This window comes from Delphinapterus leucas, chromosome 13, assembly GCF_059928025.1.
Source record: "Delphinapterus leucas isolate spDelLeu-1000000601 "Yukka" chromosome 13, BTC_Dleu_Yukka2, whole genome shotgun sequence".
Taxonomy (NCBI): Eukaryota; Metazoa; Chordata; class Mammalia; order Artiodactyla; family Monodontidae; genus Delphinapterus; species Delphinapterus leucas.
The window spans coordinates 6,062,616-6,087,043 of record NC_143141.1 but is presented as its reverse complement, the minus strand read 5'-3'; the positions used below and the strand labels follow the sequence as shown (position 1 = coordinate 6,087,043).

The following is a 24,428-nucleotide window of genomic DNA, read 5'->3' as shown; positions in this document are numbered from 1 at the left end:
GCTTCTTCTTCTTTTGTTGCCCTTTGATCTGCTTCTGCACCCCAAGCCCTCCATCCTGTTGTGCACTAGAGGAGTTACCTCCTTTTAATTCAACTGATAGACTAGTTTAAAAAGATTCTCTCCCAGTGCTCAAAGATGGCCTTTAAAGGGCTGAGCTTGGCTGCTGAATCTCCAGCATGCCACATGTTCTACTAACTTCCATTGCTCATGTCAACCCTCTTCTACTCGGCTAGGAGGTGTGAACAGTTCCAGGGCTGAGGCCAGGTTTCTATAAATCTGAGTCTCTAACATCCCAGGAGGACTTTTCAATCATTTCCACCCAATCCCGGGTGTTAGGAAACTGAGGGGCAGGGAGGGTGAGCATTTGAACACTTTGTCCATCAGAACTCAGATCTCTGACTCCCAAACCTCTGCTTTTCCCTTTCTGAGCTTCTGAACATACCTCACCCTCGCTTCCTTGTTCGACTCAATTCCCCTTGCTGATCACTACTTCCATCGTTTATTTCCAGTTGCTCTAAGTCTTCAATGACCCTGAACCCTTGAATTACATTCACGCAGTCCAGTTTCATGGCTCTGCGGCCCCCCCCCTTCCCGTGCCCCATTCTGAGGTTGAAAATCAACTTCTACCAACGTTTTTGCAACAAAGAAAACCGAGGAAATAAGTAAAGTGATGTCTGGGGGACTGTCAGTGTCCGCCTCTTGCATAATTAAGCTTCCTCTGGAATTTCTGTGACTGGAGGGGAGATGACTGCCAGTGTACACTGGGAAGATGCATATTTGTATCCATGGCTTGCTGAACTCAAGAGCCTCTCACCTGCCATCTGAGCTCTCAAAGGCCAAGGCTTTACACATTTCCTAATGTGTAAAGTTCTTGACTTGACTGATAATCCGGGTTCTGCCCAGGCCTCGGTTTTGTCCTCTGGTCCTACCTAACCTGCCTGGCTTTCTCCGAACTGAGTCCTCTTGCCCAGTGTGGCCGGTTTCCTCATTCTCTCAACTCCTCATTCTTTGACCAAGCAAGCTATTTTTTCCTCCAGCCTAAAATGACAGATTGGTATTTATTTTCCAAATTATGAACTTGATAATCTTTTTGGGTGGTGGATGCTGGGGGACAAGGCCCTGACAAATCTGCTTCCCGGCGTCACGTAGGACACATGGCTTGTTATGGACTGAATGTGTCTCCCCCTCCTCCAACCCTGTATGTTGAAACCCTAACCTCCAGTGTGGCTGTATTTGGAGATGGGGCCACTAGGGAAATAATTAAGGTTAAATTCATAAGGTCATAGGGGTGGGACCCTGATCTGATAGGATGGATGTCCTTATGAGAAGAAATACCAGAGAGCTTAGCGTTCTGTCTGTGACACTAGCACTGAGGACATAGCTGGAAGGCAGTCTTCTGCAAGCCAGGAAGAGAGCTCTCACCGGGAACCAAATCAGCTGGAACCTTGATCTTGGACTTCTAGTCTTCAGAACTATGAGAAAAGAAATTTCTGTTATTTAAGCCACCCCATCTGTGTAATTTGTTATGGCGGCCTGAACTAATATATGGCTGTTGACTGAGAACATGGTCCCCAGCCTCCGAGCTGGGCAGGTGTACACTGCTTCTGCATGAAAAGTTAATGATCTTTGCAGAGTCCAAAACCAAACCTTCCTTTGCTACCACGATTCAGGAACTCCCATCCTTTCCTCTGTTTGTGACAGCATCCTCACAAGCGTGAACAAGGCTCTGAACCACAAGCAAATCTTTTAACTCTTCGTCTATTTTGCCTCTGGCCTTCCATTAGATGCCAAGTCTTAAGAGCATCTCCTGGCCGAACACTTCTTGTATCTCCTCTCTCCAGGCCTTAGTACCCTGGCCTGTGCTCTTGAGATGGCCTTCTAACTGTCCTTACCCCTGTCTTTATCTAGTGTACAGAAGAGGAAACGACGGAGGCTCAGAACTTAAGTAACAGGTGCCAGCTTGCATAACTGGTAAATAACAGAACTAGGTTCGGTTTTGCCCCCAATACAGCATACTTTCCACTAGACCTGTTTGGTGCTCTTTCCAGCTAGCTAGAATTTATAATGTTCCAACTTTAACAACAGCGATTTATGAAACTGTCCTACGCCAATTAGCAGATTGTAAGCTCTGTCCTGATCTTCCTGATATCCCGGGCAAGGGCTAAGCCAGTGCCTTGCCCTGGGTAGGGACTTAAGAAAAGGTACTAAATTGAAAGTAAGAAATTATTGTCACAATGGTAATATGGGAAAGAGCAGCTTAGGAGAGAGATTTAGAGAAAGCTGGTAGAAAGAGGAGTTGGTTTCTGAATTGAGCTTGAGGTGATGAAGAGAATTTGGCTAGGCAAAGAAGGGGCTGGTCTGGGGTTGGTCTCAGTGTCATGAAGTTAGAGTTGAGGCTGTGAACGCGTGGAAGGAGGCTGGCTTGGAGGGTCCTGGCGTTTCTGCATCGGGTTCAGCTGTAAACACCGAGCAAGTCAATTAATTTCTTTAGACGTTGGTTTCCTAATGTGTAAACTGGGAAAAGTAAGAGTACCTACCGTCTGGGGTTAATGTGAAGAATAAGGAGATAGTATATGTAAAGGATTTAGCACATTGTTTGGACCCAATACCTGTTACCTATTATTAATAATAAATACTACTAAAATATTATTACTAGCACTGTGGTCTGAAAGTTCACACGTGCACCAATCTAACTCTCTGAGTAAATTATTTACTTTATACTCATAGATAATTCCATTGCTGTTGGTAGATTAAAAACAGAATTATTTAAAGGTACCACTAAATCCATAGGAACGCTTTGGTTACTATGACTTTCCTAATCAATGGACTTCAGGAGTCCATGAATATATTTTAGCCTTATGAGAGATTCCCACAGTCGAAAATTTTGGAGGGACTTCCCTGGTGGTCCAGTGGTTAAGGCTTTGCCTTCCAGTTCAGGGGGTGCGGGTTCAATCCCTGGTTGGGGAGCTAAGATCCCACATGCCTTGGGGCCAAACAACCAAAACGTAAAACAGAAGCAATATAGTAACAAATTCAATAAAGTCTTTAAAAATGGTCCACATCAAAAAAAAAAAAAAAAAAAGAAGAAAATCTTGGAAACCAAACTTTCGGGAGGCAGGAGAGTGCTAAACATATTCTGGGTAGAAGACTTAACTTGGCCGAATCAGAGACTTGGATTTTGGGACTAGGCTGACCTGGTGAGAATCCCTCCTCCACTTCCAGGCTATGCCTTTAAAGAATTTAGGAAAATTCCTCAGCTTTCAGTACTTTGGTTTCCTCATCCCTAAAATGAGGATAACATCACCCTAAGGCTAAAGGAGGGGTTAAATTGATACTGTAAGTAAACCAAGAATTGGTAGACAATGATGATGGTGTTTGTGAAGCCCAACTAGAAGGGCCTTGGATTTTCATGAGGCCCCTGTTCTCAAAGTGTGATCCCTGTAACAGCAACTCAGCATCGTCTGAGAACTTGTTAGAAATTCAAGTTCTCAGGCCTACCCAACACTTGCTGAATCACAAAGTCTGGAGGTGGGGTCGGCAATCCATGCTTTTACAATCTCTCTCGGTGATTCCCTAGCGGGCACTCACATTTGGGAACCCGCTGTGAGGGAATAGGGAGCCATTGAAAGTTTTGGACAGTGGAGTGATAGCGATAACAATGACTGTTGTGCAGACCATATATTCTTGTTTAACAGGATGAAGCTACCTAACTGCTGACTAGCTTCCAGAGTTGCCGTAAGAAGCCCGTCTGTAGGTCCTCAGGGATCTCTAGGCACAAAACTCGGGTTAGGACTCCTGGCCCCTGACACAGTGCGCAGCTACTGAGTGAGGTGCTCCTCGGCACAAGGCGGTTGGAGGAGCTGCTCTGGATTCAGTTTCCGCTGAAAGTCTCGGGCGGGACCCGGCAGCCGAGTGATGCTCAGCGAAGCCCCAACCTAATCAGGCCACCGGTTTAGCCCGGAAAAGAAGAGAAAGGACAAGAAAACCAGGTAGGGAAACCGGAAGCGAGGGTCTTAAGGGGCCAGAATCTGGCGATGGGGGATGGGACGGGATGGGAAGAGCGGGGGCGGGGGCGGGGCCGGGAGGACCCTCCTCCTCGGGGATGCTGGCGGAGCCGGGCGCGGCGGGCGGGGCGGGGCTCCGGGAGGGAGGGGTCGGCCCGCCCCTCCGCCCGGGGGTCCGGCCCGGTTTCCCTTTGTCGCGGGCGCTCCCCACGCTCCCCCCGCTGCCCCTCCCCGCGCACCCGGCCCCGCGCGCGGCCGCCGTCCGGGCCCCCCCCCTGCTGAATATTCACGCCGCGCCGCGCCCCTCGCCCCCAGCCCGGGCCGGCTCCGGGCGCGAGCGCGCTTCCGCCCGCTTTTCCTGCCGGAGGAGGAAAGGGGGAGCTGTTTGCTCTCCTCAGAATACATTTTCGGTGTCCCGTGTCTCCTCCTCCCGCGCCGCCGCCCCCCGCCGCGCGCCCGCCTCCGCCTCCGCCTCCCGGTCATCTTTGTCTGGCGGCCTCGCGCTCCGGGCTCCACTCTCGGTGGCGCCGCGGCCCCTGCTCCGGGCCGCTCGTGCAGGCGCGCGGCGGGGCGCGGGGCCGGGGCCTGAGGCACGGGCAACGCCCGGGGTCCTGCCGGCCGCCCCGGCCATGGAGTGAGCGCCGCCGCCCGCCCGACCGCCGCCCCCCGGCCTCGCCCGCGGGCCCGCGCCGCCCTCCGGGCCTCCGACTCCCAGAAACACACCAGAGACCGATTGATTGTGGCCGGGTTTTGGGTGGCAAAGAGGGAAAATGGCGAACGACTCCCCTGCAAAAAGTCTGGTGGACATCGACCTGTCTTCCCTGCGGGTAAGTGGCGGCCGCGGGGCGCGGGGAGCCGGGAGCGGGGAGCCGGGGCCGCGCCCTGGCCGGCCGGGTGCTTGGGCGCCGCCGCGGGCAGAGCCGCGGGCGCGGCGGTCCCTTTGTCTGCCCGCGTCCGCGGGTGCGGGGCCCGGGGCGCGACCCTCCGCCGGAGCCGCCGCCCGGGACCCCGACCCCGCGTGCCCCGACCCCCATCGCGGCTCTCGGGCGCCGGCGACCGCGCCAGGCGAAGCCCACCTCTGTGGTCGCCGCCCTTTCTCTCCAGCTGCCCCGCTTCTTTTATTCATTGTTGTGCTGCTTTCCGATGCTCACCCCTCCCCTCCTTCTCCTCCAGGATCCGGCTGGGATTTTCGAGCTGGTGGAAGTGGTGGGAAATGGCACCTACGGACAAGTCTATAAGGTCGGTGTGGGCGCCTCCTTTGTTTCCCGGGGACGGGTTGAAACTTCTGGTCCGGGGGCGACGGGGAGGCTGATGGATACGCCGCCGCCCGGCGGCCACGCCGCTCGGCTGAAGTTGGGAGAGGGGTCTCGCCTCGCTGTCCCGCTGTTTTTCAGCAGAGTTTATATGCACACTGGCCTGAAAAGACCTCATTTCCTGGCTCTCAGTTAAGGAAATAAGCTCCACTCTTAGGCATGCACTTTTCTCCCATAAAACGGACAAGCATTTTTGCATCAGACAACCTACATTTTTCCCCGTCTTTCCCAGATCTGGCCTTCGGAGTTGGTGTGTTAATTAAAATTCAGTAGAGGCAGGCCTTGCTTGTGATTATCCCAAAACACTGCCTTGGCTTCCTTGAGAATTGTCTTCGTGTTCCCTCGTTTGAATGCTCGCCAGGCGCCCAGGGAGCGTAGTTCGGTGCTACTTGCTTCTCCTTTATAAGCAGCGTGCATTCTACTGATGGGTACATGTTTTGGGGAACCGGGGAACGGTGTGTGTTTGGGCAACAGGAGCAGGAAGAATTACAGTGTGACGATTATACGGTCTGAATTCCAGGAATAACCTGTTTGACAGGTGTGTAATTGAAACAGAAATGAGGCAAAGCCCAGGAGTGGAGAGGGTGCCCAGATTTTACACCCACCCCAGGTCTTTCTCTTTTTTTTAATACCTGCCCCCTCGCCCCCAACAGTAAATGAAACTAACAAATCTGGAGACTCTGAGTCGGCTCTGAGTAGCTGACACCTCGTGAGACTAACCCGTGCTGCGCATTTTATCCAGTGCACATTCTAGAGTTTATGAGCAGCTCTAGGTAATGGAGGCGCAGGCCTTGAACGTTTGAAACAGAATGTGAAATTCTCCCTCTCCTGATTTGTTTCTTATTACTGAATGCTTTCTCAAAGTTATCTGCACCGGGGGTGTTTGGTAGCTGTTAGTGTTTTCTAGCTGGGTACAAGGTTGGGATAGAATAAAAAAAAAAAAAAATCTTATGAAGCAGGGCTTTGTGGTTCGCTGTGAAGCATTGTTATTGTCTCATTAAAAATGGAGGGGGGGGTTGGAAGCTGACTGTAGACATTTTCTTCGCCCAAATTAAGTGTGGATCCCATTGTCTGTTTTCTGCTCTGAGAATAGGGTTTATCTATCTCTTGAAAGCCTCTCCCCAGCCCTGACTTCCCCTGGCCTGGGCTGTGTCCCGGCCTGTGGCCTGAACTGGATGGAGTCAGTATTCTGAGGTGATCTCAAGTGAATCAGCATGTGTTTTGTTGGTTAACTGTTGGGGCCAGGGCCAGATTTTTGAATTTGAAAGAGAGCCCTGTGAGCTCAGCCTGCCGGGCTCCACTGAATTTGGAAGCTTTTGGAAAGTTTTGGAGAAGATTGTGTTGCAACTCCCTGAGTGGCCTGCTAACTGGCTGAAAGATGTTCTTTCCCGAGCCCCAGTGTTTGTTTAAGCACCAGTCGGTTTTTTCTAACCCAGTTTTTCTGGCCAGATTCGAGTAGTGAGTGTGCCCTCGTCCAAGTGAACTAGCCAGAGCTTGTTTTTGACCTGGTTACACAGTAGTTGGATTGTTTGCATCTTCTTTGGTCAGCGTGGATGTGAAGGCTGGTGAAGTAAACCGGAAGCCAGTGAAACCTGAACGGGTCTTAAAGGGTTTAAGAGCTGGGGGTTCTTTATAGGAGCAGGTGGGGCCGGTTCACTGCTGAGGGTTTCCCCTCCTCCTTCCCCCTTTGGTTCCATCCCCTCTTACCCCAATCTTTTGAGATAGATTTGCTGAGCACAACATTTGGGGGAAGTTGGGATCCCCAGCATTTGGGGATCGTGGCAGTGACCCGGCTCTCTGGCTCTCTCCCTATAAAGTCAGTACAGTTGAGGAGAAATTCTCAAATTATGCAAACCCGAGGAATTAAGCAATCTGTGCAACCGTGCCATACAATCACGAGCAAGAGTGCTTGAGATTTTGCTCGCCTGCCGTTGTTTTATTATTATGGAGAATTTGAACCAGACACTAGGGAGAGAGAGAGCACCAGTTTAACAGTTACCAGCACGTGACTAATCTGGTTTTGTCTGTAGTCTTCCCTCCATCCGTTATCTTCACATAAAACCCAGATGCCATTTCACCCATAAATGCTTCAGTATGTATCTTTTTTTGTTTTTTAGATAGTCTCAGTGCTGTTCTCACACCAAAAAACCTAATTCCTTCCTGTCAAATATTCAGTTTTTTTAAAAAATTGAAGTATAGTTGACTTACAATGTGTTAGCAAGGTGTACAGCAAAGTGATTCAGTTATATATATATATAGACACATATGTATGTGTGTGTGTATATATATATATTTATATATATGTATATGTTTTTCAGAGTCTTTTCCCTTACATGTTATTACAGAATATTGAGTAGTGTTCCCTGTGCTACACAGTAGGCCCTTGTTGGTTATCTATTTTATGTAGAGTCGTTTGTATATGTTCATCCCGAACTCCTAATTCATCCCCCCCACTTCCCCCTTCGGTGACCATAAGCTTGCTTCAGATGTTCAGTGTGAACATTTTCCTGATTATCTCATACATATTCTCTTACTATCACGAGAAGCTCTTTCATATTTATGAACTGATCCTGGGAAGTTTAGTCTTAGAGATGGTGGAAATAGCAGAGACAGTCAACGTTTCCATTCTCTCTTCTCTTTAAATGTGTACTTTCTAGAACCGTTTACATCATGCCTAGGAGTTTAGCAATTTTGTTGGTACGATTTGCATATGGTGGTTTTGGGATTAGATTATTGACACTGTAGCAGTTGTTTACCGTTGCTAAACATCCATTAGTGTGACTAGCATCAGAGTTTGGAAAGTACTTGTGTCTAATTTGTTTTTTATAGAGAAGCTTTTTTTTTTTTAAACATAACTTTAGGTGAAACACCTGTAAGCTGAACAACCTGTAGTCCTAATTTATTTCATTGTTATATTTTCTATTTTTTGTTTTTTCTGTGAACTTTTTTAGTGATAATGGTTGCTTGTTTTTAGAAGACTATGTTTACATGAAGTGAATGAGTCGAGAGGGAGTTTTCGGAGCTTTGATATGTTCTATGAAAATGGCTTTCTTGGGGATAGTTTATAATTTTCTCTATCTGACAAAAATGGTAAATAGTCTGGGTATAGTTGAACAGTATGTAACTTTACCTTTAAAAAAGGAGCTGAGACACAGGCTGTATTCTATTTAGAGAAATTTATTTTTTGCTTTAGGTTTCTGAGAGATCATAGGGAAGGATACTCATAAAATGTGAAAAAAATTGTGAATTTCTGTTCACAGGGTTTCATTCAGAGTACCATATATTTATAAAAGAAGTGTCTGTAAGGTGATCTTGTGCATGTTGAGTAGATACAGTGAATTTTAATTATTTTCATCAAAGGGAGAAACGATAATGTGAAAAGTCCAAACCAGAAATGATAGATCAAAGTTTGTTTTTGTGTTTTTGGAGTTTGTTATTTTTAATGTTTATTTGGCCATTTTTGTTTTTTTCTTGGGGTGGCTACTGTTATTTTGCATCTTGCAAGCGTCCAGTGGCCATTGTTCCAAAATGTCTTGGCTAAAGGCAGGAAAATCCTGCATCTGGAATGGCATGGTAGGGGCCCAAGGGGAAGTTAGGGAGTTGAGAATCCAGCAGGCTCACTGCCTGGAGTCAGGGCTTACTCACAGGCCAGATGGAGAGAGCATCTTGACTCTGACCCTGTCTGACCCTGTCCTTGGAGGAGAGGGCCTTGGTGGACTGGACACCTTGAAGGTTGAGGACGAGGCTACGCTAGGCCCGAAGATGGTAAGCAGAGCTAACCTGAGAGTCGGCCACCTGTTAGGCGCTGTGCTAATGCTGTCCCCCTCTTTTATTGAAGAAAGGGGGGTATGTGTGGCCAAAGGGCTGAGGGTGACCTTTGGGAATGGTAGTAGGGCTTGGGGGTAGTGGGCATCTCGGGGAGGGGTTATTCGTGTTGGCATTGAGGAGGTCCATCATTCCCTGGCATTGAGGTGCCATTGAAAGTTTTGTTGGGATTGGGGATGCCTGGGAGTAGGAGCCTTGGTCAGGTGAACTTTGGGGAAGGAGCAGGTACGGTGGTTGGCCTGGGGCAGTGGTCTAGGAGAGAGGAGGGGAAGGAAGGCCAGGGCAGGGCAGTAGAGAGAAGAGTGTTGGGGTGAATTCTTGGGCTTTGCTCCTTGCTAAATCCACTCCTTCTCTGCAGGCTTTGGTGTGACCCTTTAAACGGGTCCACTGTTTGCCTGCTAGATTAGGAGGAGCCTTGGGATTTGTGAAAGTGCTAAAATTGCTTTCGATTGCTCAGCAATAAAGTGCCATGTAAATTGTGTAGCTTTTAAAGATCATCTTCGTAACGTTTTGGAGCAAGCACTTAAACTTTAGGGAGGGGCGTTCCGCAAATGTTGCTTTGTCAGGGTGACATCTCTTGTTCTTAAATGGAGGTAAAGACATCCACTGGGGCAAAATAAATTTTGTAGAACTAGATGTTTTCCCTAGGAGGAGGGTTGATCGGCCTCTGAGTGGCATGTACGGACTTGTTCTGAGACACAGAGTCCCTTCGCGCTGGAAGGATTCTGGCCCTGGGTTAAGGGAGGGGGGATGAACCAACCCTGTTGAACACACATAGGTGTGTGGCTCTCTTAAAAAATATCAACCCAAACTTCCAAAAACTGTTTTGGCCCTAAACTAAATCAGGAACGTCAGAAGCCTTGCAGAAAAACCAACCAGCAGATAAAACCCTGCTCGTGATAGTTTTTTAACTCCTTATTGCTTGAAACTCTGTAATACAGTGTTTATTTGCATAGCTTGCAAGCCTGTATTTTGCCTTTTTTCTTGACCAATTTTGGATCTATGTCTGTTTCTACATATTGACATTATCTGGGGGCACTTTTGGTACAGTGTGTGTGTTCATAGATTTTTTGTGGATTGGCCTTTGAAAAGCAAAGATGATTTCTGAAAAAATATATCCTACTCTGGAGATAATGAATCCCTGAGCAGGTGTGCTAAGCCAAGGAATAATCTAAGGAGTTTCATTCCCAGGGAACTAAAAATATTATAAACTAAAATACATTTTAACCTAGAGATGGGTGCTTTGACACATGCATTTCATACATGGTCTTTTGTTTCTTTGCTGTTTTAGTAAGTAAATACTTGCACCTGGTTGTGAACAGCGTCTTGAGCCAAGACATTGCCCACCCTCAGAGCATCAGGTGCTTTCCATCTCTCAGCGGCACTAAGTTTAGATGCCTGTGCTTCTTATCATTAGTAACAGTGCTTTCACTTTTCCTCTATTCTAATGATTTAAATTGGCAGACAGCAGTGCATGTAAATGATCGTGTAAGTGCACTGCTTTCAGACCCAGGTGGTTCCGGTGCCGAAGCAGGACTGTTGCCCAGAGGGCAGCACTGATACGTGATACCCTGGAAACTTCACTCTCATCTTATAAAGGAAAATGTACAAAAGTTGACTGTGTGGCCATTCACTGTATTGGAGTCAAGAACTTAATTTACAGTGAGTTCTCAGGATCAAACACTACCTATTTAGAATTTGTGATAATTTTACGGGTCAAAACAATATTAGGTCACCACCTCACCTTTTAAAAATCACTGTTTTAAAAACTTTGTTTCTCGCACAAGTAGCTAGATATATAGCTAGCGGCTTGTGGGTCATCCTGTAAAGTACTTGCAAATAATTTCTTTGAATATTTACTACAAACAGATTTTTTGTGAATTCAAGTTGGCTTTAATACTACTCTGAATTACCAGTGTTAAAATATTAAGATATATTTAGTATGTAATTTGGGACCTGATTACATAGTCACTGGGACGTGATTATCAGAGGGTAGAGATTACCTAGTACTTTTGGAAGATTTGATTGACAGTTATTTTGCTGTAATAATATGGTAACACAAGAATTGAATCAGGATACATTTTTTGGACTTAGGGAGGGATGGCCAGGAAGAGAACGGAGACCAGGGCAATGTTATATTACCAGTGACCAGCGTGGCAGCCAAAGTCTTAGGTTTTTATGATATTCTGTTAGGAGGCTGGCTCAGTGATAGAAGTCCGCTGGCATCATTCAGAAGAGAAGTGAGTGATGTGTTGGCAGGGATAGAGTTGCGAGGCCCTGTTTTCTGTCAGAATTTCAAAGGGAGGACAGAATGATAAGTTTTAGGACTTCTCAAAAGTTTGAAAAACTGGGATCTTAGAAACTCTGACATCTGCTAGCATTGTGAGGAACTTAGAACTAATTTGGGGACACCAGTTAACCATACAGGGCTGGTTTCCTGCCACTTACAGTACTCACTGTGCTGCTACCGGAGCTGGGCCCTGCCTGCCTGGTCACACAACGGTGCGGGAAGCAGGCAGTGTGTTTACCCTCCAGGAGTGCAGGGAAGACGGGGTGGACACAGCGTGCCAGATGTGTACCACCCTTTGAAGGCGCTGTCTCCCCAGGCCCTCCACCCAGACGCAGCCCATGTGCCCGACCCCAGAGAGCTTTCCAGCCTCCGCAGGGCTGAAATAGTTCAAACACGTGACCAGAAAAGGGAGGTGAAAAAATAGACACAGAAAATGCCAGCCTGAATCTTTTTTTTTAATATTTATTTTATTGAAGTGCAGTTGACCTACAATGTTGTGTTAATTTCTGCTGTACAGCAAAGTGATTCAGTTATATATATTACATTCTTTTCATATTATATACACATTCTTTTTCATATTCTCTTCCATTACGGTTTATCACAGGTTATTGAATGTAGTTCCCTGAGCCATACAGTAGGACCTTGTGGGGTTTTTTTTCTTTTTTTTGGCCGCATCGCGTGGCATGCGGGATCTTCGATTCCTGACCAGGGATTGAACCCGGGCCCCCTGCAGTGGAAGCTTGGAGTCCTAACCACTGGACTGGCAGGGAATTCCCAGGACCTTGTTGTTTATCCATTTCTATGTACAGCATCTTTTTGTTATTAGAATCAAAGGACATCATGTCACCCTGTCAACTTGATATAAAAGTTTTTCCGCAGTCGTCAGTTTCTGAATTTACCTGGTCGTACCCCAGTCAGCAGAGCAGACCTGCGGGAGACCTGAACTGGCAGGGTCGAGTCTGCACAGGGCTCTCTGTGAGCCCTTGGGCTGATGTGTTGCATTAGCAAGAGAACTGGGGGCCTCCTCCACGAGGAGGAGGGAGCTGGAGCCCAGGCTGCTTCCCTCTTTCTGCGGAATTGGCCTTCCGTCCCTGGGACATTGCAAGTATCTCAGATATGGCCAAGTGTTGACAGGTTTTGCTATTCAATTTTTAATCTTAACTAATTATTAAATTATTAGAAAGGAAAAAGCCCCCACTTTTGTGCTATGACTTAAAAACTTTCTTTTCATTATATGGCAGATAGGACCTTCAAACACTTGCCAAAGTTAGGAATGCACATAGTTGCAATCAGGTGACAAACTAAAGTTCTCTTATCAAAACTTGGAGTTGTCCTATTCCCAAGGGACATCTATTTTCTTTTTTTAATGTCTTTTTAAAAAAAAATAATTAATTAATTTATGGCTGTGTTGGGTCTTCCTTTCTGTGCAAGGGCTTTCTCTAGTTGTGGCAAGCGGGGGACACTCTTCGTCGCGGGGCGTGGGCCTCTCACTATCGCGGCCTCTCTTGTTGCGGAGCACAGGCCCCAGACGCGCAGGCTCAGTAGTTGTGGCTCACGGGCCCAGTTGCTCTGCGGCATGTGGGATCTTCCCAGACCAGGGCTCGAATCCGTGCCGCCTGCATTGGCAGGCAGATTCTGAACCACTGCGTCACCAGGGAAGCCCGACATCTATTTTCAGTGCTTTTAGTTGCTCCATTTGAAATTGACTGCTGTATTTCTAAATTATACGCTTACATGGCTTTTTCTTGATTTATCAGTTTTGTACACTTACTGACTTCTTGGGACGGTGGTTACAGTTCTTGAACTACTGGTGTGGTCCCACGTGAAGAATCAGTTATTATACTTGTCCCCCTCCCTTAAATGAGTATATCATAATTTGGGGTTAAAATGATAATTGTTTGTATTATACTGTTTATCTCTGAGCCAAGCAATCTAATATGATGACATTTTCTTTTTTAAACACTCCTTCCCCCTTGCGTTGCCATTTTCGTTTGCTTAGTTTTCCATGTACTTGTCATTACCTTCCACCTCAAACGCCCTGAAAGTTAGTATCAAGTACCTAGCAAAGTTCAGCCTTTATCAACAGTTTTTCTAAACACTTAAACACGTTAGATGACTCATTGTTTCAGATAACCTGTAGATTCTGCTTTTTTCTCCCTGGAGGGGAGCTGGCCAGGTATGCTTGGCCTCCCACCTTGGTGCATAGCTCTGCTCCTGGACCATCTGTTTCCTGGATGCCACAGTCTTTTTTTTTTTTTTGGTGTACTGCCTTTCTTGCCTGAAGCACATCCTCCAGTTGGTTTGTAAGTAAGGGTGCCTGGGGTGTAAAGGTTTTAAGTCTTTGGATGACCCAGAATGCTTTTGTTCTTCCTTTACGTGGGATTTATATGTTAGCAGGTGGAAAATATTCTAGGGTGAATATTCATTTTTCTCTTGGAATTTTGAAGTCATTGGACTTTTGAGTGTGACCTGTTTTAAACTTCTTTGGGGAAGCTTTTAGGATATTCTCTTTATTCCTGGTGTTCTTAGATTTTATGAGTGTCTTGTGTTGTCATTCGCTGTTCCAGGTGCTTGGTTAATTCTTTTTCTTAGGAGCTGCCCTTTTTTTCTGGGAAATTTTTTTTTCTTCCCCCCCAAATTCCCTGCCTTCTCTTTCTGAAAGTCTTGTGAGTCACCTCTTTGATTTATTTTCTTATCTTTTCCTCTATTTTTGTCTTTTTGTTCTACTGTTATGAAATGTCTTTGACTTTCCATTTCAATATTTCTATTGAATTTTTAGCTTTGTCATATTTTTAATTTATAAGAGAAGCCCTCTTTCTCAGTTTTTTTATTAAAAAAACGTGTCTATTCTTTCCTGAATTTATCTAATCTCTCTGAGGATACTGAGTGTAGATACAGGTATTTTCTTTTGGTTAGTATTCTTGTGTCTCCGGCATTCCCCGCCCCCCCCCCATTTCCTCCAGATTTCAGTTTTCCTGTTTGTTTATTTGGGTTATTTATTTTTTTATTATTTGGCCATGCCATGTGGCATGCGGGATCTTAGTTTCCCAGCCAGGGATTGAACCTGGGCCCTCGGCAGTGAAAGCCTGGAATCCTAACCACTGGACCGCCAGGGAAGTCCTGGGTCTTTGTCTTTAACGCTGAAGATTGTCCTTAAATACTTGGAGATGGGTGACTCTGCTCGTATTTGACTGAGGCACTAGCAGTGACTTGGAGGCTGCTGACTGCTGGTAATTCAGTTTAGGGAGTGCAGATGGGCCCAGTATATTCTCGTGGATGGGGAGCCCCAGTGCTGAACATCTGAAGGGCTTTTCTTTGGGGTTTCTCTAAGAAGAACACCCAGAAGCTTTTCCTGCTTGGGGGCCGTGCATGTGTTTATTGGCCTGTGGGGCTCAGGTGGAGGAAGGAGGCTGGAGATGTACCGTCTGATATCTTAGCTTTGCAGCCCTGTGGCTTGCTGCTTTCCCTCCTGTCCTCACATCTGGAGCATTTCTCCTTCAGCTTCTTCAGGGCCTGAACCTCTGGTTTCCTAGTGGTGTGGAGTGACGTGGGGCAGCCACCAGACTGTGAGGTAGAGAAAGGGGGCCTGGGGCGCTGTGCCACTAAGTGTCCCCTCTCCTCATTTTAGCCTCATACTTCGTTTGGTATCAGTTGCTTCCAAATGAGGATCTCCTCAGGGTTCTGTGCAAGTTGCCTCACTTTTGGTGTCCCCTCAGTGGGCACTTAGATGACAACTTTTTTCTCTTTGCTCCATCCATTAAAAAAAATCTTTTATTTATTTATTTATTTATTTGGTTGCACCGCGTCTTAGTTGCGTCAGGTCGGCTCCTTAGTTGAGGCACATGGGCTCCTTAGTTGGGGCATGCAAACTCTTAGTTGCGGCACGCATGTGGGATCTAGTTCCCTTACCAGGGATCGAACCCGGGGCCCCTGCATTGGGAGTGCGGAGTCTTAACCACTGAGCCACCAGGGAAGTCCCTCCATTTTTTTTTTAAGTCGTTTGTTTTCTTGCATTTTATTTTATTATTTATTTTCTTTTGACCGCACCTTGGTGCGTGCAGGATCTTAGTTCCCCGACCAGGACCGAACCCGTGCCCGCTGCAGTGGAAGCATGGAGTCTTAACTGCTGGACCACCAGGGAAGTCCCTGCTCCATCCATATTTTAGCGGTCAAAACCTGATAGTAACAATCTGCGCTGTCATCTCTTCCCCTTGATCTCTTTATGCTTCTTATAATCAGTTTTATGGGAATAAACCCCTGTGACTCATGTGATCAGTCCCCCAGACCAGCAGTCAATTAGAAGTTGCATCTTTGATTTCACACCTGTGGTTTTGTTCAGGTGTGGGCTACTTTTCATCCGGAGCAGTAACCACAAAAACAGCAATGCCAACAACAAAAACGAAAACAGGAGTGGAGCAGCGCCTTAGTGCTGATACTTAAAGTGGGAGATGCAACCCAGGGATGGGTGCCGTGTGGGCGCGCTGGGTGGGCATCCCCAGGCTCACTGCTGTCCCACACCAGCCTCCAGGAGACACGGAAGTTTGTTCAACGGGTTTGTTTTTTTAAACAGCTTTATTGAGGTGTATTTTATATATCACGGAATTCACCCGCCTCAAGCCTGCATTTCAAGGGTTTTTAGTAGATGTACTGAGTGGCACAGCTGTCCCCACAGATCAGTGTCCAGCACTTCCATCACCCCAGCAAGATCCCTCCTACCCTTTCACAGTGAACCCCTGTTCCATCCCAGAGCTTCAGACAACCGCTGTCTATTTTCTGTCCCTATAAATTCGCCTTTTTGAACATTGCATATAAATAAAATCATGCCACGTGTGGTTGCTGGTGTGTGATTCCTCTCACTTTGCATAATGCTTCTGAGGTTTGTCCATGCCGCTGAGCCTGGTAGTTTGTTCCTTTTTATGTCTGGATGGTGTCCAGGGTATGGACGGGCTGTGTTTTGTCCACCAGTTCGCCAGCTGACGGACGTCACAGTTGTTCCTAGATTTTGGCTGTTGGGAGGAGTGCCTTCAGCAGGTGTTTGGGCCTCGCATCTCAGATGCTTTCAGAAGAGTTGCACCTGGGAGCCTTACATAGAAGGAGAAAAGAGGGGGCATGTGTCTGCTCGGGTCTACCCCTTTCTCGGCAGCATAACTCCACACCTCCCGGTTCTGATGACACGGCCGCCTGTCTCTGCTTCCCTGAAACCTTTACCTTCCCCACTCTTAGTATTAGTCATCACTGCATTTAGGTCATTTCTTGAAACATGAAAACAGTTTCTTATCGCCATAAAGACAAACTGTTCACTATCAGTGAGGTCATTGGTATCAGGAACTAGACCAAACCGGTTTTTCCTTCTCACATTTTATTGGGGGATTCCATTGTCAATAGTCAGCCCTTTGCCATGTGATGCTAAAGACTGGAGTTTTCCTTTATCTCAGACAGAAGCTATTGACTCACCGGGATTTGAAAAAACATAACAAAATCTAGTATCTTTGGTCAGAAGGACATATACCAAGTTAAATAAATGATTTGTTGTGTTACATGGGGGAATACAGTTGCTCATTTGATTTTTCTTCAGGTGTACCTTTTAGAGTATTTTTTTCATCTTACATTCTAAAGAAAATTTTTTTTGAATTTTATTTTATTTATTTTTTATACAGCACGTTCTTATTAGTTATCCATTTTATACATGTTAGGGTATATATGTCAATCCCAATCTCCCAGTTCATCATATCTTTTATTGGGGGCTTCAGTGCATTCAGATCAAATCTAAATTTAATGTTAGTATACTTCTGGAAAACTCTTATACTTAGAGCTATATTCTAACCTGTTTATGATACTAACTGAATACTGTTGACAGCCAGAACCGTTGCCCCAGCAGTAACTCTGGGACCCTCTATGTAGTTGCCGTGTAGTTTTGCTGACTATTCAGTTTGGAGATCTCAAGTCAAAGACTGAATATTACCCAAGTCAGGGTCGTGCATCCCAGGGACACACGGGTTATTCGGATCCGAGTCAGGCAGTGAGCGTGGCTCAGGTGGCACAGGATTCACTGAGTGTGTTCGTTCACCCGCGGGGCCTGCCTGCAGTGCTAGGGCCTCTCCTGTTTGAACTTGGCATCTCCGTGTGTCCACATGCTCCTCATACGCTCTTGTTGCCCCTTCCCTTAGTTGCCAGAAAAGACTTGTGAATGTTCAGCTCTTTACTCTTCAGTGACTTGGGGGCTTAGTATCTGGTTTGTGTGTCGCTGTTTGTGAGATATCTCAGCCTGCTCTGCTAGGCAGCTCTCCTCTCAGTCCTGTTACTCCAGAGCTCGCTGCGGACGTGCTGTGTGCCAGGCATCCCTCGAGGCTCCTTGTTGGTGGCAGTGGACAAGAAGAGCGGTCAGCGCGTGCCTTGTGCAGCGCGTAGCTTGAGGAGGAGGATATTGCAGATGGGGAAGAGCGGCCCGTGGGAGTGGATAGCTAAGCTGGACGTGATACAGTAGGCACGTGGTACACAGTGAAGCTTTATGGTTTAAATTCAGAGTCTCTGGTTGAGGCTGAGATGGGTGAGGAGCGTGGAGCTGATGGCTCATCATCTTGGTTAATAGAACTCTGAATAGAGATAGGAGGGGTGTGTTCCATTGATTATGGTAATTGCCTGCCCCTTTCAGTTGCCTGGAGCATCTGTCTCTTGGCAGGCCTTGCATCCTTTGTCTGCTGCTGGCGTGGTGCCCGGACTGTCCTGAGTTAGGAGTTAGCAGCTCTTGGTCGAGCACCCTCAGCATCCCCATAGAGAGTAGGGTGGGGAGTGCGCTCTCATCAAACCTCAGGGCGTCCTGTGAGCAACACCATCCCCATAGAGAGTAGGGTGGGGAGTGCGCTCTCACCAAACCTCAGGGCGTCCTGTGAGCAACACGTGGTGCTCATACTTGGAGACGGATGGCCTAGAGAGGGGGGAACACGTGGTGGGATGGTTACCCGCCGGACCCCCGACCTTAGGGCTGCAAGCGACCTCTGTGAAATGGGAACGCTGGTGTACAGACAGCCTTATGATACTCAGATAGCTTTTAATAAGTTTCTGGAGTTAGGTTATACAAGGAAATGATTTCAAAGATGAGGTTTTGCATTTCTTTTTAGGTGCTATGTATTTGCTTTTTGATAATACAGATAAAAGATAATTTTCTTTTCCTGAGCTTACTGAGTAAAATGGTCTTGTGGGCTTTTTTGAAAAAAATTTAATATCGAGTGAAATATTTCTAACCTTTCTCTAATCACACTGGAAAAGACCTTTTTAATTGCTAATGCCAGCCATCAAAATGTGAAAAAAAGTTTGTTTTATTTTGTTTAAACAAGGCCTCTGTCAGTCATCAACCCCAAGGTTGAATTAGACATTTCATCAGTTTGCTACTCAATTAGCTGAAAATATATATTCTCTTTTTTACTTATTATATGAAAAAAGTGATTTAAAATGTGCTAAATTTTACATAGGATGTTGATTTTTTTTCCCTTGACCTACCTTCTTTCATTTCTTTCTTTCTGGCTCTTTCTACAGAAGACTTTGTCTCTTTGGTAGTTTGTCTTTTTCCCTTTTTTCTTTCTTTTGAATTAAATAATTGAGCATTTTTTGTGATTCCATTTTCTGGCTTATTAGCTGTAACTTCTACTTTATTGTTTCATACATTACTTTAGGGTTTATAGTACATACTTGTAACCTATCACAGTTTAACTTCAAATCGTAAATACTTCATATGTAATATAACGACATTACAGTAGTATCACTTCTGTTTCTCCCTACCTCGCCTTATAGTATTTTGTTATATATTTTACTTTTATATATGTTATAAATCTCAAAATATATTGGTGCTATTTTTGCTCAGTCAGCTATCTTTAGCTGACCGCGATGCGGTACGCGGGCCTCTCACTGCTGTGGTCTCTCCCATTGCGGAGCACAGGCTCCGGACGCACATCCTCAGCGGCCATGGCCCATGAGCCCAACCGCTCCGCGGCATGTGGGATCCTCCCGGACAGGGGCACAGACCCGCGTCCCCTGCATTGGCAGGCGGACTCTCAACCACTTGCGCCACCAGGGAAGCCCAGTTAGCTATCTTTTAAAAAGATATAAATAGTAAGAAAAAACCCTAATACGTGTACCCATGTGGTTGTTAGCATTTCTGGTGCTTTTCATTCCTGGGTGTAAATCCATATTTCTATCAGGTACCATTTTCCTTCTGCCTGAAGGACTTATGTTATCATTTTTTGTAGTACAGGTCTGCTGGGTGATGAATTCTTTCCGTTTTCGTATGTCTGAAAATTTTTGTGCTTTTGTTTTTGAAAGATATTTTTGCTGAGTATAGAATTCTAGGTTGCTATTTTTTTCCCTTGTCTTAGAGATGTTACTCCACTGTTGTCTCACTTGAATTGTTTCTGCTGAGAAATTTGCTGTTCTTATTTTGTTCCTTTTTACGTCTTTTTTTTTTCCTTCTCCTGACTGCTTTTACGAGTCTCCGTTTATCCCTGGTGTTGAGCAATTTGATTATGGTGTGCCCTGGTGTACTTCTCCTCACGTTTCTTGTGCTTGGGGTTTGGGAGCTTGGATCTGTGCCTTTAGAAGTTTCAAAAAATTTGGAAGATTTTTGGCCACTGTTTCTTCAGTTCTTTTTTTTCTTCCCCCCTCACTTCTCTTCCCTCTTCTTGGTCTTGGGGACTCCCATTGAATGTTTTATTAAGCCACTTGAAGTTGTCTCGCAGCTCACTGATGTATCTTTTTTTTTTCTTTTTGTGCTTCATTTTGGTTAGTTTCTTTTGCTATGCATTCATGTTAACTTTCTTTTTCATTGTTGACTCTGCCCTTAATTCCATCCCATGTATTTTTCATCTCTGATGTTGTATTTGCATCTCTAGAAGATTTGGGTGTTTTAAAAATATTTTCTAGATCTCTGCTTTTGAACATATGAATACAGTTATAATAGCTGGTTTAGTGTCCTTGCCTATAATTTTAATATCTATGCCAGTATTGGGTTGGTTTCGATGGACTGTCGTCACTGTTGGTTATGTTTTCCTGTCTGGTAATCTTTGCGTGGATGTTAGACATGAATTTTACCTTGTTGGGTGCTTCCTATAAGTATTCTGGAGCTTTGTTCTGGGGTGCAGTTAAGTTACATGGAAATAACTTGATCCTTTTGTGTCTTGCTTTTATGGTTTTTGTTAAGGAGATCTGGATCAGTGCTCAGTCTAATGCTAGTTATATCCCACTGCTCAGGCAAGACCTCTCTGAGTTCTCAATTCCCCATGATTTATGAGTTTTTCCATTTGTTTAGTGGGAACAGGCACTATTTCCATCCGTGTGAGCACTTGCACTGTTCCTTCTAATCCTTTTGAATGTTTTTTCCCCCCAGCCTTGGTAGTTTCCTTTGCATGTGCTGATCGTTACTTGGTTGAACATACAGGGGACGCTTTGCAGAGCCTGGCGGTTCTTCTCTTTGTGTAGCTCTCATTTCTGGTATTCTCACCGGAGCTCTAGCTGTCTAGGTTTACCTGGACTCTTAGCTCCTGCTCCTTAACTAAGGGAGTCTGCTGAGCTCTGCTTGGGTTTCCTCTCCCTGTGCCGTGCCCAAAAACTTTGTAAAGGGAGTAAGTTCAGGCAGTCGTATGACTCGCTTCATTTGTTTCTTATCTCAGGGATCACTGTTCTTTATTGCTCGATGTCTAGTTTCTTATCTCAGGGATCACTGTTCTTCGTTGCTTGATGTCCAGTTTCTTGAAAACCTTTGTTTTGTAAATTTTGTATGGGTTTGTTTTGGTTGTTTCAAGTGCAAAGGTATATCCAGTCCCCGTTAACACCACCTTGGGCAGAAGTAGATGTTCAGCGGCATGTCCGCTCTGTCTCTGTATTCACCATTCATTCATTAGGAGGCATCAGCAACACGACAAACTGAAAACAACCCCCCCCCCCACTTCTTTGATGGGAATAGTAGTGAGTAGGAGGACAACCTTGGATTTCAAAAACACCACTTAAAAAAAAAAGATTTATTGAGACGTAATTCAAACACCACACTGTTCACCTATTTAAGGTGTCGAGTTCAGTGGCTTTTAGTATATTCCCAGAATCATGCAGTCGTAGCCACATTTTAGAACATATTTGTTGCTGCAGAGAAGAAACTGCATATCCCAGTCCTACCACTACCTTCCTCCCTTCCCCCACCTCAGCCCCAGGCTACTACTAATCTACTTTCTATCTCTATAGATTTACCAGTTCTGGACATTTCATATAAATGGAATCAAACAACTTGCGTTCTGTGAACACTTAGCATGTGTTCTGGGTTCTTCCATGTTGTAGTATGTATTGGTGCTTCATTTCTTTTTGTTGCAGAATAATATTGCATTGAATGGATATACTGATTTTACCTGTTACTCAGTTGATGGGCAGGTCGATTGTTTCTACTTTTGGACTATTAGGAATGATGCTGCTGTGAACATTTGTGTACAAGTTTTTGTATAGACTGTATTTTCATTTCTCTAGGATGTATATCTAGGCGTAGAATTACTTCTGTCATGTGGTAATGACAGAGGAACTCAGTTCCTTTGGAGGAACTGCTAAACTGTTTTCCAAAGCAGCTGGACCATTTTACATTCCCACCAGCAGTATATGAAGGATTTGGTTTCTCCACCTTCTTTTGCCAATACTTGTAATTATCTGTCTTTTTAAAATTACTGCCAACCTAGTCGTATCTCATTTTAGTGGTTTTCATTGCTTTTCTCTGATGACTAATGATGTTGAGTATCTTTTCATATGCTTGCTGGTTATTTGAATATCTTTGGAGAAATGGTGTTCAGATCCTTTGTACATTTTTAATTGTGTTATTTGTTTTTCAAACTTTTTGGTTTGTAAAAGTTCTTTATGTATTCTAGATCCAAGTCTTCTGCCAGATGTATGACTTGCAAAAATTTTCTCCCATTCTTTTGAGTTGACTTTTCACTTTCTTGATGGTGTACTTAGAGCACAGAAGTTTTTAATTTTGATAAAGTTCAATTTATTTCTTTTGTTGCTTGTGCTTTTGGTGTCATATCTAAGAAACTACTGCCTAAGCCAAGATTATGAAGATATAAAATTTAAAAGAAGATTTCTTTTAAATTTTAAAGTTTTAGCTCTTATGTTTAGCTCTTTGATCCACTTTGAGTTAATTTTTGTGTAAAATGTGAAGTAGGAGTGCAGCTCCATTCATTTGCATGTGGATATCCAGTGGCCCAGCACTGTTTGTTGAAAGGACCATTCCGTTCCCACTTAGTTGTTTTGGTACGCTTGCTTTGGTACACTTGTTTTGGTTTTCTTTTGCTTTCTTAAATTTCTGGACTCTAAATTCTATTCCATTGATCTCAGTATTTATCCTATGCTGCGTGTGGGCTTTCTCTGTTGTGGCGAGCAGGGGCTACTCTTCACGGTGGTGCACGGGCTTCTCATCGCGGTGGCTTCTCTTGTTGCGGAGCATGGGCTCTAGGCACGTGGGCTTCAGTAGTTGTGGCATGCGGACTCAGTAGTTATGGCGCATGGGCTTAGTTGCTCCACGGCATGTGCGATCTTCCTGGACCAGGGCTTGAACCTGTGTCCCCTGCATTGGCAGGCTCTCAACAACTGTGCCACCAGAGAAGCCCATACACTGTCTTGATTACTATAGATTTGCGGGAAGTTTGGAAATTGGGAAGAGCGAGTTCTCCAAATTTGTTCTTCAAAAGGACCTGCTGGGCTTCCCTGGTGGCGCAGTGGTTGAGAGTCCGCCTGCCGATGCAGCGGACACGGGTTCGTGCCCCGGTCCGGGAAGATCCCACATGCCGCGGAGCGGCTGCGCCCGTGAGCCATGGCCGCTGAGCCTGCGCGTCCAGAGCCTGTGCTGCGCAACAGGAGAGGCCACAGCAGTGAGAGGCCCGCATACCGCAAAAAAAAAAAAAAAAAGACCTGCTGATTTTGCTAATCTTTTTACTAATGACTGACCCTGGCACATACTTTCAAGACACTTTTTTGGCACTTGACACAAGCTTTGTGAATTGAGACTTACTCCTCTCATGATGAAAGATTTACTGTTTTGCAGACTAATGTCTTCATACGCATGTCCGTATCACACAGATGGTAGACCCCCCCCCCCGACTGCCCCCCTGCTATGTTTGTGAGAGAACAAATCTAGAGTGTCTCGATTCCTCTTCCTCTTGCAAATGCATTAAGGAATAATTTGATAATGTCACTGAATTCTTTCAAAATCTTTATAAATTAAGTACCATATAGCATAGAAGAGGAAAATATAAACCATGTAAGGAAATGGAACCAAGTCAAGCTATCTAGATATGAAACAACTCTACCTAGATTATTTTATCATTTCTTATGAAATTTTCACTGTAAAAAGTCTATTCCAGAATACGTACAAATGACATACCTAGATAACATACCGTCAGTATCAGAAAAGTATAAAGAAGTATGTTTCTTAAGGAAGATCAAAGACCCTGGCTCCGAACCACTAAGAAATAGTTTGCCTTGAACCTCAAGTGTTGATTAATCAAAAATTTCTGTTAAACCAAAGTCTTTGGTATGCTGAAAGTATTTCATCTAGGAGGAAAAATGTGCATCGTGAGCCCAGTATTTCAGTCTGACAACGATAAATGAAAAAGTTCCTACCTCTATCACCAGAAGTGACAAATACCCAAGGAGCTTTTCATTGCAATGACATTGAAACTCAGCTGGCCTTGGGACAGAGCAGTTGTTGAATATCTTTAGCAGCCTCACTCATACGATGCAGATGAATCTCAAATCCATCCCAGGGTGATGCTCTTAGAAACCATAGTGACTTCAAGGCACTTTGGAAATCTGATGGGGCTATGTGAACGTTAAATAATGGTCTTGTCAGATTTAGTTTAACACTTATTATTTGTATACTCTTAAAACATAGTTTTTATTTAACTTTTTAAACTGCTTGTTTATAAATATTAGCAAAAGAGGAACTACCCAGAACACAGGTTTCACCTGAGCAAC

General features: G+C 45.1%; 1 protein-coding gene across 50 annotated transcripts in view; it reads left to right on the top strand.

Annotated features, from left to right (window-relative positions):
• Window positions 1-4,251: 4,251 nt before the first annotated feature.
• MAP4K4 (mitogen-activated protein kinase kinase kinase kinase 4) overlaps window positions 4,252-24,428 on the top strand; it is a 175,788-nt gene continuing 155,611 nt past the window's right edge. For 7 of the 50 annotated variants that reach the window (XM_089922601.1, XM_022598989.3, XM_022598981.3 and 4 more), the window contains exons 1-2: window positions 4,262-4,831; window positions 5,178-5,243. In XM_089922601.1, the coding sequence (XP_089778727.1) occupies window positions 4,775-4,831; window positions 5,178-5,243 (123 nt within the window). In that variant the 5' untranslated portion in view covers window positions 4,262-4,774. Of the gene's footprint in view, window positions 4,832-5,132; window positions 5,244-24,428 lie in introns of those variants that run through there. The other 43 variants (XM_089922589.1, XM_089922594.1, XM_089922604.1 and 40 more) reach the window with 16 other exon arrangements.